This window comes from Aspergillus eucalypticola, assembly GCF_003184535.1.
Source record: "Aspergillus eucalypticola CBS 122712 chromosome Unknown BO83scaffold_23, whole genome shotgun sequence".
NCBI classification, from domain to species: Eukaryota; Fungi; Ascomycota; class Eurotiomycetes; order Eurotiales; family Aspergillaceae; genus Aspergillus; species Aspergillus eucalypticola.
In genome coordinates, this window is record NW_020290297.1 from 237073 (window position 1) to 255930 (window position 18858).

The 18858-nt window shown below is 49.0% G+C and overlaps 7 protein-coding genes across 7 annotated transcripts; 2 read left to right on the forward strand and 5 right to left on the reverse strand.

The window, feature by feature from the left end:
* Positions 1-306: 306 nt before the first annotated feature.
* On the reverse strand, positions 307-1354 carry BO83DRAFT_103521 (uncharacterized protein). The gene is made up of 2 exons (XM_025525876.1): positions 1112-1354; positions 307-1050 (listed from the first exon to the last, which is right to left on the reverse strand). The coding sequence occupies exons 1-2, from the start codon at positions 1184-1186 to the stop codon at positions 526-528; spliced, it is 600 nt and encodes a 199-aa protein (XP_025385251.1). The 5' UTR covers positions 1187-1354; the 3' UTR covers positions 307-525.
* An 843-nt stretch (positions 1355-2197) lies between these two features.
* BO83DRAFT_319338 (phosphatase PAP2 family protein) lies at positions 2198-3759 on the reverse strand (the record flags this gene model as incomplete). The annotated part of the gene is made up of 5 exons (XM_025527773.1): positions 2198-2928; positions 2988-2999; positions 3057-3547; positions 3605-3631; positions 3695-3759. 5 exons carry the CDS (start codon positions 3757-3759, stop codon positions 2198-2200), a joined length of 1326 nt encoding a protein of 441 aa, XP_025385252.1.
* A 1139-nt stretch (positions 3760-4898) lies between these two features.
* BO83DRAFT_419390 (NAD(P)-binding protein) lies at positions 4899-5673 on the reverse strand (the record flags this gene model as incomplete). Its single annotated transcript, XM_025534881.1, has 2 exons — positions 4899-5284; positions 5343-5673. The coding sequence occupies 2 exons, from the start codon at positions 5671-5673 to the stop codon at positions 4899-4901; spliced, it is 717 nt and encodes a 238-aa protein (XP_025385253.1).
* Positions 5674-5954: 281 nt separating this feature from the next.
* Positions 5955-6994, forward strand: BO83DRAFT_391421 (uncharacterized protein; the record flags this gene model as incomplete). The annotated part of the gene is made up of 2 exons (XM_025532901.1): positions 5955-6138; positions 6213-6994. The coding sequence occupies 2 exons, from the start codon at positions 5955-5957 to the stop codon at positions 6992-6994; spliced, it is 966 nt and encodes a 321-aa protein (XP_025385254.1).
* Positions 6995-8532: 1538 nt separating this feature from the next.
* Positions 8533-9895, forward strand: BO83DRAFT_410297 (uncharacterized protein). Its single transcript, XM_025534204.1, has one exon. It carries the CDS (start codon positions 8612-8614, stop codon positions 9830-9832), a length of 1221 nt encoding a protein of 406 aa, XP_025385255.1. The 5' UTR covers positions 8533-8611; the 3' UTR covers positions 9833-9895.
* Positions 9896-11279: 1384 nt separating this feature from the next.
* BO83DRAFT_401258 (putative GPI anchored cell wall protein) lies at positions 11280-13123 on the reverse strand (the record flags this gene model as incomplete). The annotated part of the gene is made up of 3 exons (XM_025533453.1): positions 11280-11307; positions 11363-12836; positions 12895-13123. 3 exons carry the CDS (start codon positions 13121-13123, stop codon positions 11280-11282), a joined length of 1731 nt encoding a protein of 576 aa, XP_025385256.1.
* A 3417-nt stretch (positions 13124-16540) lies between these two features.
* Positions 16541-18752, reverse strand: BO83DRAFT_366461 (prefoldin-like protein). The gene is made up of 2 exons (XM_025529713.1): positions 16892-18752; positions 16541-16772 (listed from the first exon to the last, which is right to left on the reverse strand). The coding sequence occupies exons 1-2, from the start codon at positions 18694-18696 to the stop codon at positions 16697-16699; spliced, it is 1881 nt and encodes a 626-aa protein (XP_025385257.1). The 5' UTR covers positions 18697-18752; the 3' UTR covers positions 16541-16696.
* Positions 18753-18858: the final 106 nt, after the last annotated feature.

Genomic DNA, 18858 nt, shown 5'->3' on the forward strand with positions numbered 1-18858 from the left:
GTCCGAAGATCAATGGGATTTACTTTCGGCAGTAATGGCCCTGCTCAAAAGTGGTGGTGGGAGGGATCCCTTACTATTTTGTATGTAAAGAATATAAATCTGTTTTTGCACTAGGCTATATTCTCCTACTAAGATAGCTTACAATATCACAACTTCACAGTAACGGCCAAAGGATCATGTAGGGGTCTACCTAACGAGCAAGTAGTTCCTGCGTAAACATAGTCCACATATCTTATAGGGATTGCCACAAAAATGAGAAAGCTAAGACAATAACATTGTCAGAAAGCATCAAATGCCGTACAAAATGGACAAGAAACTTTGTCAAATAGAAACATTATCATCATATATGGAGCAGTAACAATCACAGATCATCAATGGTTGATTGCTAAGACTCATGCTGTCGGTATGCCTTCCCTCGTAACTTCGTTTATTTCAATTTTTTTTCTGTCGTTCGTTTCGCGTTATCCATTCCAATCATTAATCCGTATCATCCCATCATATCTGTTGCTTGATATGCAAATCGTTCTATACCACATACTGCTGCCGCCGACCCGAGCTGCTGTGGCGCCGGTGACCACGTCGGCTGCTGTGACTCCTGCGACGGACAGTGGTCTCCCTGACAACAACCTCCGGACGCTTGTAGATGGCGAGAGCAAGAATGGCCGTCCAGAGGAAGAAGACAACCTCAATGATCCCTAGTGCAAAGCTGGCCTTCAGCATCGCGCAAGTCTTGTCGATGTGGAAGGACAGCGGGTTATCGGTCCTGTAGCCGTAGTATCCGAAGGGACCCAGCGAAATGTACACCGAACCACCATCCCAATGCGAGCAACTGGCCCCTGCGATAAACCGCAGCTCGTAGACACCCGCAATGAAAGCACCAAAGAAGAGAAGGTCGATGAAAGCAACAAACATAGCGGAGCGCTTGGTGGTCGAAAAGCGGATCAGGGTATCGAGGCACCAGAAAGCTGCAATGACGCTGACGATGAAGAGGACGAGAATATAGGCAGGGGTAATTTGGTTCGCATTGAGGTAGCCATTGACGAAGTATGCCTAGAACGATGCTGTTAGACATGGCCGTCCGGGGATTGGGTTAGGGTTGGAATGCACATACCATCATTCCGATGATCGGAATCAGGAAGACAAGCTCCAGAATGCGGTTGCAGATGAAGAATATACTGCCAATCATTTTGTCGGATATGCGCAGATTGCGATTTGACCTTCTCGGAGTGTAATTGAAATACTAGGATCAGATGCTCAGAGGCGTAAATAAGAGTAGGCGTCTGGGCTGAACGTGGCGGCCACTACAACGTCATCACACGCGGCACGTTAACCAACGAGACAATGTTTTCACGACACAATCTGGCTGTGTTCGGCGTACTGAGTGAAGCACCGTGTCAAGGGAGATTCTGTGGTTGCGCCGGACAACGTATAGAGGAGAACTGGTTAGGTGCCGATCAGATGCAGCCCAACTCATAAAGGCACGAGCCCAGCCGTTACGTGCTAGAGAAAGCAAGGTACAGGTGATGCATCCAGCCCAAGGCAGTATGGAAATGAGATGCAGAAGAGAAAAGAAAGAGGAACCGGACGGGGATGAATATGCGAGTCGGGGAAAGACAGAGGAGGCTGGGCGATTCAGGCGGCGGGGTGGCTGGGATCCCAGTGTGAAAACAAGGTTCTATTGCCCGACCTTGAAACAGCGAGATTCAATAAATGTTTCAACAATTACTATATAAGTCGGATCGAGTCACCGGAATCGATAGTTCTACGCCAATCAATACAAAAGGTATACAATTCTTTTTCTCAACATACAATCGTTGGTGATTATTGTTCGGTGTTTACCGCCATCCTTGTCTTTAGGAGGGCCGTTGCCATAGCTGAGTCGTGGGTGGGGCTGCCCGGCCCACGAGGTGCTCGAGCCACGGTTGAGCGCCGGTCTAGCCCTCAGGAACGCTTTCTGCCTCTTGTGCGGCAGCATCCCGGATCGACCAAGAAAGTAACCAGGACTATTTATATCCGATGCAAGGAGAGTGAGATGGAGAGCTGTTGCGGTCTCTCCTCCTTCACACTGTAGTAATATGGTCGGCTTTCGCCCTCTCGGTACCAAACCAGATCCAACTATCCAAATCTCTAGATGCGACCAAGTATGTCTATGAAATGGCAAAAATACACCCATAATTCATCAACCAGAACTGAGGTTTTAGACTTCCCGATACGGCATATCTGTTAGGTCCCGCCCTCTGTCCGCATGAGTCGAGTGCGCGCCCGATGTTTCGTGGGTACTGGTGGTTCCAAGTACAACCTGCGGGGTCTGGGAGTGGTATGCCGTATCAACATCGAGTCGCGCCGTTGGTCCGTTCAAAGCTGGGTTCTGCGTCCGGGCATAGCCAGGCTGCATCTCATATCCACCAGCAACATCCTCACTGGAGGATGACCAGTTATCGTCTTCATCACGTCTTGAGTAGCCGTACATGTTCGAAGTGTACGGATTAGATTCCGGTAGGTACAAAGGCCTACCAGCATCACTTCCGGTCGACTTCGACTGAGGAGGTTCGTTCAATCGCTCCTCCTCCGGGTTCCTTAGAGCGGCAGTGCTTCCATCAGCAGCCACGAGGCGGACAGTCTCGGCAGGCCCCACGGGATCCCTGCCCCACGTCCGGATGGGATAGGCGCGTCCTTTCTTCCAGGGCTCGTTGAGGGAAGGGAAATATTGACGATATGAGATGCAGGCACAGATAATACCTAGGAGCGATCCGGTGATGACGTCGAATGGATGATGCCTTGCATCCATAATACGGCTCACCGCAACAAGCGTTGCTGCAAGAGACGGTATCATAACCAAGAGTGTCTTCCAGGCCTCGCCGCGGTTGTCCATTATGTGCAGCTTGCCACTAAGCCAAAGGGTGAGATAGAATAAACCGGCAAACGACGCTGTAATCATTCTATTAGTTCTCAATGCGAGTTAGTGACAACTCAGGTGGATTCCTCACAGCTACTATGTCCTATAACGACGAATTAGCATAAGAAACGAATTCAGTATCTTTGAAGTGCTGTCCAACCTGAAGGCCATGACCGGAAGCCGTCTTTGATAAGCGCATGTTCACCGGTACAGATAGTGGAATTTGACAGTCCGGGTATTGCGTCCTGACTTCCTGCGCGGGGCTGGCACCGATCAATGAAGTCAGGCCTAGGCTTTCCACAAGCATTTTTCAGCACCTGCGTGATGACAAAGGCCAACCCTTGTGAGAGCAAGAGCCCTAGAATACCACAGTTGAGCTCCCATAGCCGATCTTTCCACCTATATGGACCAGTGAATTTGCGCTTCCCCGAGACTGGATGCTGCGTCTTGTGATGCGAGAAAAGCCCGTCGATGAATAGCGTATAGACGATAATGATGACAAGGGGTGCTAGGCCGGAGATACAGAGGGCTTCCTGAATGGTTATCCGCTCGTGGACTGCATACGGGTATTGAATTGAGATATTTCGTAATGAGAAGTGCTGATGATATGGTTCAATGGAATCAAGGACGTAGAAGCCTCCAATGCACGCACTATTGCAGTAATTATTAGCAGATGCCCCCGACGATCCGCCAACAGGTTGAACTAACATTAGGATAACATAGTCAAAGATATAACTGACATGAGCGACACATGTTAGCAATGAGTACCATTTCCTCCCCTCAGAATTGAATCCTCACGATAAGATGACTCGCTGCTTCAGGCGCCGCTTAGAGAAAGGCAGCTTTTCGGGTAGACGGTCCATCGGATCAGGATCCACTTGGTTTAAGACACAATGCAATAAGTGAGGGGCTCAATTCTCCTTGTTCACAGCTCGGATATATCAATCTGGCCAATGTTCAGTGCATTTATTTTCCTTGAAAAAGAGCAGCCTAACGCGACCGGTGTGCGCGTGAGATTTGGAGCACGTGAGGGAGTCTGTCGACAGCTGAAGTGTCAATTGAGATCTGCCCAGCGGCGAAGGCCAGCAATAAAAGAATTCGGAGAAGGCTGAGTCCCTGATTTGTGACCTGCCAATGAGAATGAGACAGAGACAAAGCATGGGGCTGTGGGCGACTAAATATGGGGGAAGTCTGAATACTCGTTGCCTGCAGCTCTTTCGCCGACCCACTCGCCCAGAGTACATCGGCTCGACCACGGCTCGGTCAACCGCTGGCTGCCTCGTCTCAATGGAAGACCCCGGTATGGGCCATTAAACCTTGTTAGTCCTATATCATTGCCTGAAGGGAAGGATGGATAGCGGTAGATACCATCATAGGTGCAAGATGCCATTGACTACCGAGTAGCTGGGCCGGGAATGCAATTAGGCACGGAGTGTCATTGACAGATGATGGACCGTGTTAAGTGAACAGACCCTGCTTGATCGACAGTCGGGCGGTTAACTTTGGCTCGGTATGGCCGCTGTTATGATACAACAATATCAGGGGTGGATCCCTTGGACAGCCTGTAACGCTCTTTCTGTCATTTTCACATCGTATGCTTATGTAATGTATGGATGTCGATCCTATTGCCAATGAGTCGAATTAAATGACAGTTCCGACTTTTAGTCCTTGCGGGTTATAGCACGCCAGAATGGGAAGTTTGGGTGATCTTCGCTGAGAACCTATTTACATTAGCCCTGGTAGGTTAGTATTACAGTGGTTCAACTGACATTATTCGGCTTGACTGCCTGAGCCTGTCATGCCAGGCTGCTAAATATAATCTACGCGACACCATCATCTGTACACCAACATATTCTGATCAACTATCAATTACAATTAGAAATCCAGCTATATGTCACTAGTATAAGTATTATTTCTTTTCTACACAATGACTGCTGAGTGGGGAGCTTTGAATATTGTTACACCACACTACAAATGACGAGAATTACCCTCACTGCGGCGTCTACCACCCGAACTCCACAAAATACCCTTCATCCTCCACATCCATCCCAGACAGTTCTTCTGGAGACCCCTTTGTTGCCGCGCAGACAATAGGCTGTGCCCCCTCCTCAGCAGACTTGGCACCACGGCGTCCCCCAAAGTCCTTTTGACAATAACCCGGGCAAACCACGATTGAGAGAATGTTCTCCTTCTGCAGGCGCACCGCATTCGCCGCATTGATCATGTTGAGGGCGGTTTTACTGCTTCGGTAGGCTGGCAGCTCCCAGACCTTAACACTATACTCCGAGTTAGACGAGTAGGCTATCCCAATCTGCCCGAGGCCGCTGGTCACGTTGACGATGCGCCGATCAGAATACTTGGAAGCACGGAGAAGAGGAAAGAAGGTATCTATTACAACAGCCACCCCGAAGACGTTGGGTCTCGAACACTGCGCGGTAGGCCTCACGCAGCGTGGCGTTGGGATCAGATGATCGATTGATGCCGCCATTATTGACAAGAATGTCGAGTGAACCGAACCGTTCCTGAATGAAGGCGGCAGCAGCTTTGATAGATACGTCGCTGTTGAGGTCTAGTATCACTGGTGCAAAGTTGTTGGAGGAATTGCCTAGTTTCTTGATAGCTTCCTCGGCTTTCTCTTGCGTCCGGGCACCAATGAGGAGACGGTATCTGCCGGTGCTGCCAAGCTGTTTAGCTGTGGCATACCCTAAACCACGGTTGGCACCAATGTCGCCTGCTGTTGATGAATGCGAGCATCGATAACAGTCATCCTCACCCATAGATGGGACATATTTCTTGTCTCGTCAAACCACAATACGAAGTTAGAATATCGAAAAGAGGAGACTCAAGACTTCGGGATGCTGCAAACAAAATCTTGACAGCCACATTGAGCTGCAAGGATATTATCAGTGCAATCGTGGCATTCGACCCCACTGCCCACGCGTCAAGTGCCTGGACAGTCCTCTCCCTGGGATTGACGGTACCTGACATCATTGTATAATCACAGTTCACTTGCCTAATATAGTGTTGGTAGATGACACGGAATTATCGTGATCAACAGATGGCCTGGTTCCAGTCGTCTGCCATCTTAACTGACATCCTAGCTCGGTATGCCGTTACAGAGAAGCTTTACCGTGACGAAAGCTCCAAGTTGAATGACAAGATTGAGGATGCCATCTTGAGGGTCTATATCGCTGTTCTAAAGTCTACGGCAGAGGCAATGACCATCTATCGCTCAACTACAGGTAAGAGATTGATGCGTAGTGTAGTGGCCCTGGCAAACCTGCCCCTGACAGAGATTAGTCCTCGATTGACACAGAGGAAACACAGCTGGGAAAGTGGTTGCAAATTTATCAAGAAATGCAACGCAAACAGGAGGCCAATAATATACTTCTTGGAGTTGATCGGCTTCTTGACGGTATCCGAGATATTGCCCAGAAAATCGAACTCAACAAGCTGCCAATAGCTGAAGGGGCTCATTTCGATTCCCACATGGATGAGGACCAGGCTGAATGTCTGGAGAATACAAGAGTTGAGCTTCTTGATGATATCACGAACTGGGTAGATGATCCCGAGGGAAAGACCATTTTTTGGTTAAGTGGTGTAGCTGGAACTGGATTAACAACAATTTCCCGGACAGTAGCGCGAAAGCTGCAGGAGAGAGAGCTGCTAGGAGCAAGCTTCTTTTTCAAGAGAGGTGAGGGTGATCGTGGGAAAGCTTCGCAAGTTGTCACCACTATCGTTAAGCAATTCATGATTGCTCTTCCTCAGATGAGGAAAGAACTTGCGACAGCCTTGGAGAACGACTTGATGATAGTTTCCAAGTCACTGAAAGATCAATTTGACTATCTGTTGTTGAAGCCGCTTCTGAGCGTGAAATTTAGCAATGGGCAGCGCTTACCGCTTGTCGTTGTAATCGATGCCCTAGATGAGTGTGAGGAGCGAAGCATTGAGACGATCATTCGACTTCTCCCTCGGGTACAAGAATCGAAAACGATACAATTAAAGGTCTTCATCACCAGAAGACCCGAGCACCCAATCTTTGAGGGCTTTGAGAGGATAGAAGACGAACACAAAGATGTCGTTCTCCATGAAGTTTAACATGGTACAATCAAGCATGATATGGCTCTATTCTTCGAGGACCGTTTATCGAAAATCCGAAAGAACAACAATCTTGAAGAAATATGGCCTGGAGATACCAAGACACAAGCTTTGACGACATGGCAATACCGTTATTCATCTTCGCTGTATCTGTCTGCCGCTTATTAGTGGAATACCGATGGGATCCAGACGACAGCTTGAACGACATATTGAAACGTCAATACAATAACTCTAATCTGGATAGAACGGACTGTTCTGATAGCACTTGTTGCATGTTGTTCTCACCGGATGAAAACTTGCTTTTGGCTACTTGTGGTCACAAAATGTGCTTATGGGATGCATTTACGGGCACATGCAAGTGGACCGTGGAGCAAATTTCCTCGAACAATCTATCCCTCCAACATGCTCATACGGTAGCTTTCTCACCATCTGGAAATCTCCTGGCCATCATGGTTTAAGGTAGCCCGGAAGAGCGACGGATATTCGTGGCTTTTCGACACCGACATTCAAGAAAACAGAATTCATCCAAAGGCCCATGGCAACATCATATCGGTGACTCATGATTGGATAGGCCTCGGAAAAGATAGGTTTCATTGGATATTATCTGAATTTCGGGGATTTTGGACCGCACAACAGGTTGTTGGGAATACAATTATTTTGGGATGTGACACAGGTGATGTAATTTGTATAGGTATTTGGCCCGAGGAGGTTAGGAAGGTTTGAAGCTTAATACATCACTCTACATTCACTTGTGCTTGTGGTTTTGTGTTCTGCTTAATTTTTTGTCGTTTGCCAATTGAGAATATTGTCGCTCTATATATGTATAGGAATTGTTGCTTCAAATGAATTCAAGCAGTCATCTCACTATCAACATTATTCACATATTACATTTATAAGGCATGTTCATCTTTGCGGATAGTCATAACGTCTGCGTTGATCAGCCCTCATTATCCTAGTCACATGTATAGCCTGCACCAATTGATTTACTCTTAGGGGAATGGACTTCTTTCGGCATCTTAAACACCGAGAGTCACAGTGCCAGTATTATAAGGCATCCTCAAGACACTTTCTGCTTATATCAAGATTATATTTGAGCAGAGCAGTATATAGATCTTTCGAGGGGTCCCCCGGAACGCATAAGGATCTAAAGACTGTACCAAGCACATTATCTCTGAGGATTTGATGAACAGGTCAAGTAGTTAGACAAATTGGGAACGCCAAAAGCCATCAGGATAGTTGTAAAAGAGATACGTGTTCATGCAATTATACTACCTCACACCCGCCATTAAGCAATGAAGTTCCGTTGAGGAAGGGGTCCTGCAGCCAAATGCTCTTATTCCCACTTGTAATAATTCTAGCATAGACGGCGGCTAACGATATGATAACCCATCAGCTGAACAAGGCTATCTCCTCCCTCATCCAGGCGTCGATTGGCCACAACAAAGCAAGGATTACAATCCATCCAAGAAGGCGGCGCAACATCGTGCAGCTACAGCGGGCTATGCCTTCCGAACCCCGCACTTAAGAACAGAGATCGAGACAATATATGAGCTCCCATATTCCATATATCCAAGTATCCAACAATTCCATCAACCCACAGAGAATGCCACTATCACCATGGCCACCATACTCTGGGACCCAGACCGCATTCTCCAAATTACCAGAGGCTCTTCCGAACAAGGAATGTTCTGTCTTGGTCGCGCGCGCTCCAGTTACGCTAGTCGCTGTCGCTGGGACATCCCCTATTCAGGCTACCAGACTATCCGGGAATCATTGAATCAGCTGGCTAGGAAACTGCCACATGAGATATCAGACGACGAGCTGAAAGAAATAGCTGAGCGGGGATTATGCGATTATCATTGTGGCCAGGTGCACGAGGTCGTTTCCGGATGGCATGATACCCTTGCCAGTCTTCAGAATTTGTACTGGCCGTATAAAGGGCGGAAGGGGACGAGGCATCCATTATACCAGGTACTTCAGGACGAGATCAGGAAATCTTCCGGATACCCCTCGCCAGGGGAAGATAGCAAGTACTTGGAGTTGATACAGGCGGGGAATTTGGTAGAGGCGGGGAAATTGATTGATTTTCGGGATTTGCAGACTAGGCTTGAGAATTCTCTGGATAATTGTTGGGCTCAACGCGAAGAGAATGTTCGTCTGAGGGTGGAGGCTATGTCAAGAGAACAGGGCTGTGCACATCTTCAAGAACTGCTGGGAGAAGTCAAGGCCGAATTGTCCGATGTGCAAGGCAATAATAGCATACTCACATGTACCATTAGTGATCTGCAGGGTGTGTGCGATCGCAAGATGAGACAGTTAACGGATATCACGGCCGAATTGTCAAAAGCGCAAGGCAACAATAGCAGTCTCAAAGATGCCAATGAGGAGATGCGCAAAGAGGTCGAAGACAAGCAGAAACAGCTGAACGATATCACAGCCGAACTGTCAAATGTACGGCGCGCCAATGAAAGAATCAGAAACATCAATGAAGAGATGCACAAAGAGATGGATGTCAAGCAGGAACAGATCGAGACTATCACCTCTCAACTTGCCAGCATGTCGACAGATTTGGACAGTACTACGAAAGAATTATCAGTCGCTTGTGAAACGAGAGGACAAGTACAGAATGATCTTCACGCAGCACTCGAGGAAATCAGCAATCTCCAAGCTCAGCTTACTGAGATTCAAGTACAGCAATCCACTACAGTCTGGTGCAAGATCAAGCGTTGGATTCAAGAGAAAGCTTCATGTTTATCTCGTGATAGACGGAGACGTGGAATACGGGATGAAGACGAAGAGGTTGCACTTGCTCCTGTGAAACCGAGTAATCTTGCTTGAGTGATGTCTATACATCTTTAGGGTATATGCTATCTTGAAATGAGATTCCTGCTCTTTACTCAGCATCTGTTACCAATAGTACTAATCAACCAATCGATTACGCTAATCCAGAAGGATACACTCAACCTGCGGCACGTATTTCTTTTGCAAAAGCCATAATGCCTGCTCCACCAGATCAATTCCACATGACGCACTGCTTAATTCTTCACTATCAGAGCCTTGCATCGCCCCATCGAAGATCTCCAGATCAGCGTGTGCCCGATGCGCATGCCTTTCCAGATGATCCGACGCAGCCGTACAGCCAAGAAAGACGCGAATGCTAACACGAAGTGTAGAGCATCAGATTAGTTCAATGCAGCAAACCCATGTCAGACAACAATCCACGAATTATGACATAGAGTACTATTATGGTTGATCTTCACAGAGACCCAAAGCACATGACGAAGCTCCATTACGTACAATGCCTCACTTATCTTGGTTCTAGGGCAATCATTCGTACTGACAATTACCCGATGACGACTACTCGGGCTGATCAGTTTGGGGATCTCCCTCAATTTTCTTCCTACTACTCAGATACCTCAATAAGTCTATTTAAAGCAGCAGAAAAAATTCTATAACATCCACCCAGTGGAGTGGAGAATTGTGTCTCGAGCCGGGTGTTGACGGATAGCGTCGTAGCGAAGGGATCAGTTTCCACAGGGACCAGACCCATCGCAGACCCTTTCTATACCCTGTATTCGGGCCGATCGAGAAAGTTAGCATACAAATTTGTGCTTGTGCTAATAGTGCTTTATGGATTGTGCACAGTAAGCGAAGGGAAACTGTGCTGCCTGGGTGGGTAAGCAGTGATATTTAATGATGTGGGCCGGGGTCTCGTGTCCACTTAGTACGGCTTACCCTGTATAGCCCAGGTTTTTGTAAGAATAGATGGGATCTACGATGTGAACTTAGATAATACTATGTATAAAGGGAAGTGATCATGGGGTTTACTGTTGGTACTTAGAACGGGTTTGGGTGGCATGTGTGCTTCGTAATCTTCGACCTTTTTCTTTTTCTTGTGTCTGACATGGTCATTTTCCGGGATCTTGCTGAATAAATGTAGACAACTGAGTCGGATTAAGAACTTCAACACAATGTAGGCAATACTACGCGGGTTTGTATCAAATATCTGATAGAAATACTTGATTAATGTGATTAGACCCGAGAGCTATAGCTTATAATACACCGCTACTAGCTGACAATAAATTATCGTTGATAAAACCAATTTTGTATTTCCAATATCCATATTTTCTCCGGTCAGAGACCGTATCCGGCGCCCGGTTAAGTATCAAAAGAAGGAATGGTCATGTCTTGAACTAAAGGTAATAAAAAATCAAATAAATAGAGAACATAACGGGTCCATTAATCATGTTCGCGTTGCCGGATGCGATCGCTATGTCTGACGTGCTTAGCAGACCGTGATGTACAGACCGAGACTAGATTTTCAGTTAGCAGTAGTTCACAGAAGACGATGTCATGGAATACACTTACGGAGAGGGGTTGTAGTCCTCAAAGAAGTTGAGGTAGGTGCTACCAGCCTCCTTCATCTCGTAGCTGACAGTCTGGCCAGCCGGGCAAGAGAAAGTGGAGATCAGGTAAGAGTTGCCAGGCGAGAGGGTGAAGTCGCCGTAGTCCTGCTTGACTCCAGGAGCGTTGTTGTAGGTCGTCGACTCGCTAGCAGCAGACTCGAGCTGGGAGAAGTCAACCTTGCCGTCTCCGCTAAAAGTGTAGTCGGAGGTCTCGAGCTGATCCTTGGTAGGGAACAGGAAGATCAGACTGCAGGTCTTTCCAGAGTCCGAAGAGGGGATGTCGAAGTTGAAGATGGTCGAGACAGTGGAGGAGACGGTGCCGAAGTACTGAGTGCCATAGGCGGTGTCGGGGGTGGAAGAGTTGATCGGGACGATCAGATGAGGGTACTCATAGTCGCCAGAAAGATCGGTGGGGCAGCTGGCAGAGGAAGACTGAGTGGCCGTACCAGAAGGCTGAGCGCTACTGGGAGACGCGGAGGTCTGGGGGTAAGAGGGAGTGCCAGACGGCTGAGGAGCAGGAGTTCCAGAAGTCTGGGGGTAGGAGGAAGGCTGAGGGGCAGGAGTCTGAGAGGTCTCAGGAGAAGGAGTCTCGGATGGCTGGGGGGCAGGAGTCTGAGAGGTCTCAGGAGAAGGAGTCTCGGATGGCTGAGGAGCAGGAGTGCCAGAGGTTTCGGGGTAAGAGCTCTCAGAAGGCTGAGGAGCGGGCGATCCAGATGGCTGAGGAGCGGGCGATCCAGATGGCTGAGGAGCAGGAGTCTCAGAAGGCTGGGGGGCCGGGGTCTCCGAGGACTGGGGGTATGAAGGAGTCTCCGAAGGCTGGGGAGCAGGGCTCTCGGACGATTGAGGGTAGGATGGAGTCTCGGATGGCTGAGGAGCAGGGGATCCGGAGGGCGCCGGCTGGGAACCAGCGGGAGCAGATGACCCGGGTCCAACGGGGACCAGCGGGACAGTAGTCTCTCCAGGAACAGAAACCACAGGAGTAGACTCAGCGCCACAGTAGGTCTCGGTCACATAGACGGTCGTCACCTGCACGGCGCCGCTCGACTGGGGGCCAGGGCCGTAGGGCACGGAAGCACTGGAGGCAGGACCACCAGGTACCCAGCTAGTCGACGCACCAGCGCCAGGGACACCCGGAGCGCTGGAAGACGGAGCAGGAGCCGGCTGGCTGGACTGAGGGGCGGGGGTCGAAGCCGGAGCAGAGCTGGAGCCAACAGAGCCAGCACCCGAGCCCGAGCAGGAATCAGCCGTCAACTTGATGTTCTCGCAGCCAGTGACGGAGGAGTTTTCAGTGGTGTAAAGGTTCAGTTCATTGTCGTCGCCAGTTTGGCAGGCAACAAAATCGGCGTCACCCTTGTACTCCAGCTCGCCAGAGGAGGTGATAGAGAAACCCGACATAGGAGATTTACCCAAGTCACACTGGAACTGTGTAGTCTCGCCTGTCAGGAATGTGTGGTTAGTAACATACCAGTTATAATGCATATGTGGATAGCTTACTAGTCACAACACAACCGCGTCCGCTGCTATCAGTGATGCCACCGTTGGAGTCAATGCAGAACTGGGCTGCGGGAAGTCCACCACCGATGCGGTTCTGACCATCACCCAGCTGGCCAATGGTGCCAGAAGCATCACCAGAAGCTGTCAGGTGGAAGCAGCAAGAGTCGCTCCGGCCAACAAGGGCATTAGCCCCAGCAGCGAAGGCTGCAAGGGTAGCAACGTTCTTCATACTTGCAAAAGCGAAGGTAGGCGACAGCTAGAAAGTAAGCGAACGGATTGGGGGAGATGTAAGAATAAAGATTGTTTTTGGAAGAGTTATTGGCCGGGGTAAACTAACAAGCAAGCCGAAAAACCCAGGGTACGCTCAATATTTATAAACTATAGTGGGTACATAAAAGGCACGTCATGGGCAATTGCCGGTGGTAAACCGGACAGAGTCAACACGCACACCTCCACAGAACAACAGTTCGAAAAAATAGAAACAAACATTCAGCCAGTTGCATTGCTTCTGTTGGATTGGCAGTTGACCATGGAAAAGAAACATGGAGGGCCACCGTTGATCCCACTAGGCACCACCGGACAGCGAATAAACAAGCTGCAAGTTGTCCGACAACGCCGGGCCTGGAAGCTTCGGGATTGAAGGAGCAATGAAAGCAGACGTCATGAGCATTGGGCCTTGTGGAGGGGGTTAATTCTATGAGAAACACCCGATCTGGAAGTTGGCTGTGAGATAGAAGCGGTATCAGTGGCTCGGGCGATGCAGGGCACAAGCCAACTGTGGACCCAGCCCCATCGAGCAGCCTTTGGATCGGCCGGGAACCCTGCCCTGGTCAAGACCTTCCGGACTCATGGACTCAGGCGACTTATTGCGAGTCCGGTGGCGAGATGGCAATGCCACCCACGGTACAACACGCCATTCAGCCATACATAGCGAGCATTGTTGTTATCCATACAAGGAACATGGGTAGGACACCCATGGGCCTGCTTCTATTCATAATCGCTCACAGCGGAAAACCGGGAACGCAAGGTAAGCGACAATGCTCTATGCTCGACATAAGCAATCAATACTGAGTGCAAGTATCGAGCATAGACCGCGTAAGTCCGGAGGGATGTGGTGGGGGAGCTATAGCCACCATCACGGCCTAACAACAGGGAAGGATGGGAATCCTGGGATTAACCGGGGAAGGGTGCCTTGCATTATGCTCAGAAGGGCTTGGACTCGAAGCATATACGACGTGCAGTGCGGAGTAGGGGGATGCGGTTGACGTTGACTCTTGCCTTGGATGTGTTGCTCAGGACTTCGGTGAGCAGCTTTTGGATCTCGCTTGGGAAGCAGTAAAGCCCGCGTAGCAGCAGTACAGCGAGCGACTGCATGTCATGATGGAATAATCCTTGGCATGGTGGATTATTGATGAGTTGATTATTCGATGAGAATGGTCATCAGAATGGAGATGAGGGACTATCATTCTACTCTTTGGGAAGGTCGGAGAAACCCGGCAGAACCCAGTCCACCAGGAACAATGGTAAATCCGTATCCGCGGGTGGGGGATGACGCCAGCCTCGCTGGACTTCCTCCATCCAGCTTCCATGAGGCTTCCAGGATCCATCGTCCTATTCCTTCTCTCGTCTGCCGGCAATACACCACCCGAGCCACTGCGCCACGTCATGGGGAATTCTTGCTGACCCTATGCCTGGCTCGCTGCCTTTCCCTCCCGAGAATGCAGAGCGGAAAAAGAAATTGAATATGAACTAAAGACCGGTTCTAGGCAACTCTGAACAATAACCAATCTGCCTCCATGGGACAATGGTAGCAGCCATGGTTGCCTAAGTGTTTACCCAAACGGTAATGATCAATTGTGTCAACAAACGATACACAAACAGATATACTATGAGCCGTACATATATAGAAACAACCCGGTCAACGGCAACACAATCCCAGGATTCCGGCCTGACCAGCCTCGTGTCATTGGCGTCCATCTGACAGGTGGGCAACGCAGCCCTGTTGGCCGCCAGTGCCCTATAAGCTTCGCCGGCATCTGGATGGCTGCGCGATCGATTTCAATCTATACTCTTTTAGCCATTTTCAATAATACTTTCCTATATTATTATTCTGCATTACATCTCCGGAACACGATTAGATTCTCCGTCGCGCTTCTGCAGTGCGTCGTAAGTAAACCCGCCCCATCCTGGCTCCATGCTTATCTCCCCACCTCAGCATTTCTCAATCTCTTGAACATCGAACTCTGGTTCGAACCATATAACCAGTCTATCCTGAAACACGACTTCTCAGTCAAAGCAGTCTCATTGGGCCTCCGGGGGTTCCTTATCACATTTTCACTCTCTCTCACCCTATTCACGATACTCAAAAATCCAGTCTCATCAAAATCAAAAGCAAAGCCGTTGAGAACGGGGCACTTTGCAGACCAAATCCCCGCACTGCACTCTGTAGAAGCTTACGTACACCCTCACCTAACAACGGTCAATCAAGGTCTAGACAGTTGGCTAGAATCCACCTAAACTCTGATCCCTCTCTACTCTGTTAAGTGAGTGATGTGCTGGCCCACCGTCCATGTGTCCAGGATGGGCAAACAAGTGGGATATCCCTCGACCTGTTCGATTCCAGACCTTCACACTAAACGAGCAGCACAATGCTCCGAACAATGGACACATCCACAATTCGAATTTTCCACGATTTTCTTCCTCTCTTTACCCTTCATTCAGTCAAGGATCGGTCCGACCGACGGACGGGCGGAATAATGCTTATGCAAAGCATTCTATAAACGATCCAAATGACAAGACACAGATGGATGCCTGCAGGACTCGCAAATTTTTGATTTCGTCGGACATGCCGGGGTTGGGCAACAACAACCCCAACATAGCTCAAGTTAAACAAGTTAACAATCAATTAGTGATTCCCTTGACTAACAATAATGTAATGCGCACGTCCATCAGTGTCTCACACGATCCAAGCTGGTTGAATTGAACTAGAGCTGTCAGAATCAAGTACAGCACATCAGTTCCATGTCGATCTTCATTTTAAAGTCCAGCTGCCCAGTCTTGACCTCATCGAGTCCCTAAGCAACCGGCGATCGATCAGGCAGCCCAGATCGACTCTAAAATCACAAAGTAATAGAGCATTTTCCCATTTCTGGGCCAGTCAGCCAGATAGCCAGTGTGTATCTGACGTAAATAAATAAATGAATAACTACTTCATCAAGTAATGAACGCTGATCATTCAAATCCCTACGATCTTCGTGCGGTCTGCCCCGATAACTATTGAACTAAAAGCAGCCATCAATGATCTGTTTATGATGTAAACATAATTATGATTGCTGCGAAACTCTGTCGCGTCTTTGAGCTAGCGGGGTAGGGGAAAGATGGAGCTCGATCAATGTTCACATGTTGAATCTGAGATGGATGGATAGACGTTGCTTGTAAAGTCATATAGCTGAACCACTGGTTCACACTTGTGGCTGGCAGTCTCCGTGCTTGTTGACTTGGATATCAGGTAGTATCTGGGTATCATTGATAGATGCTGAACTTCGGAGAAGAAGCGCTTATTTATTAACCATCCCATGGAAACTTGACATAATGCAGAAATCTTATCGTTATCCAGGTACATGGTTCACATTAGACCTAGACTATTGCCACAATCACTGTTACAGAGAGTTTGAGAAGGTTTTATGGTATATATATGTGTAGTATGTCGAGGGTGAAACGTAACCATATCTCCATCTGTAACTGACCGTAAGTACTCAATTGAGCCCAATACACCCAGTAACGGAAGCACAGTCAGAGAGCCCTATTCTTCATTCTTGGACTTCGAACTTTGAATGACTATACCATGGGAAAGCGGTATAGTCATGCCAAGGTAGAGACTACCTTGGTTTCAGTCCTTTCTACGGCACAATGGGAGAATGAAAATATCGCAGTATCATGCATCTGTGCATCGGTATATATTGGGTATCTGTTTTGGTTTCGTTCTATCTTAGCTTACCTCATGCGGGCAGCCTTGAATCTGCTCACCCGTCTGGGCGTATCCTCAGTCTCAATTGGCACGATTTCCGGCTCCTCGCCTACGAAGCCGCCATTTTGCTGGATCATGCGGTTCCGGATCTTGTAGAACTCTGTTGCAATCTCCTTCTTATGCAGCTGCTCGTCGAGCTCATCGGGCTCTGGTGCTACTGCTGGACCTGCCGGGGTCTCCCGTTCAACGAGCGTATCGGCAAGAATCTTCCCTTCGGGGCCCCTGGGTGTAGGGTCTTCTTGCTCCACGATGTCAGAGATAGGCTGGGAGAAGGGCTTGGGTTCCGCTGGTTTCGCAGGGAACAAAGGTAGAGATGGCCCAGTGGTAGATGTCTCAGTCTTGCGTAGAGCCGAGCGAGGTTCGGCAGGTCGAGAAGTGCTGCTAGGTTGGGTTGTTGACGCAGTGGCGTCTTCAGTTGCGTTGTTGGTTTTCCGGGCACTCTTGAACCGTGATACTTTCTTCGGGGCGTCACTCTGCACAGATTCTTTCCGAACAGGTTCTGTGCGTTCAACAACAGCATCCTGAAGAACAGGCACGTTAGACTCTCGGACCGGAGCGACCTTCTTCTCCACAACTGGAGGCTTGGAAGCCGGAGCAATGTCGAGTTCGTCAGCAAAAGCAACCTTCTTCTTCGGTTTCTTCTCCTTGACTGGCTCGCTACTCGCGTCTGCCTTATTCTCGACACGTACAACACTGGGCTGATCTAGGTCCTGTTTTATTTCGTTCGGAAGCGTTTGCGTGTCTTTTCCGGCATTCCACATTCCCCGAGCATTAAGCTTTTCCTCCAGCTCGCGCATCTGACGGTGATAGTCTTCGCTCAAAACACGCCTAGTGCTCCTTCCATATTCGTCCTCCTCTTCATCTTCGTCATCGTCATAATCATAAGCATCATAGTCTTCATCAACAGAAATATCACTTGCGTCTTCATCCAACTCAAGCTCCGCCACGACAGACCCGACTTCGTTCAGACTATACTGGAGCATCTCACGGCGTAATTTAGCATCCTCCGGAGACTCGTCGACTTCCATAACAGGACGCTCGCCATGAATTTCGACGGTCGGGTCTAACGCAGAGCTTGTCTCCTTAGCATCGCTTCCCAAAGATTTGACGGAGGGCTCCTCGCTGGCGGATGTATCGTATTCACCAAGACTGTCTGCGGAAGACGCCTCCTCCGTACTCTTAGTGACTTGCTGAGAAGAGCTCGATACTGGCGTATCGGCCTTAGCTACATCAGGTATATCCTTCACACCAGCCTTCTTCAAAACCTCCAAAAGATCAGTGGCCTCGCTGCCGGGTGTGGTTGTCTTGCTTGAAATAATCTCGCCGTTTTCATCGAGTTCTTCGAAAATCTCAGTCATAGGAAAGTCCGCCGTAGGTTCCACCGGTAACCGATCTTGGGAGTCGAGCGCGTACAGTTGATCCTCTGCTGCACGTAGCCGTTTCTCTATAGTCGACGCATTTTGCTTCACGTAGTCGATTCGCCTCGTTACCAGATCAACCGCCTGTTGCTTGGTTCGTGTCACGCCTTGTTTCTCTCCCAAAATCACTTTGACCTCCTCTTCATTGACCAGGGAGCCACCAAAGTCGCGTCCTACTCGGAGGTAGTCATCCATTGTCGCATCGTCGTCCAGCTCGTTTATCTCGTCTTTGAGGCCATCGTATTCGGCCTCCCACGTCCTCCAGTGGTAGAGGGAATCTTGTAGCTTCGAGATGTTCCCCTCGAGTTCGAGGCGCTGGCGTTCCAGCTCATGCAGGCTGTTGTTTGGAACACCCATTGTAGAGTAGGCTTATCCGGGGAAAGCAGCCGTTTAGGAGGAGAGTAAAAGTGCACTGAGAGGGGGGATGTCCGAATAGAAAGAGAAGGAAGGCGGCGGCAAAGAAAAAGTTCCGCCGCGGAACAAGAGCGGAGAACAGAACATGATTGGCCCGTGCACGCA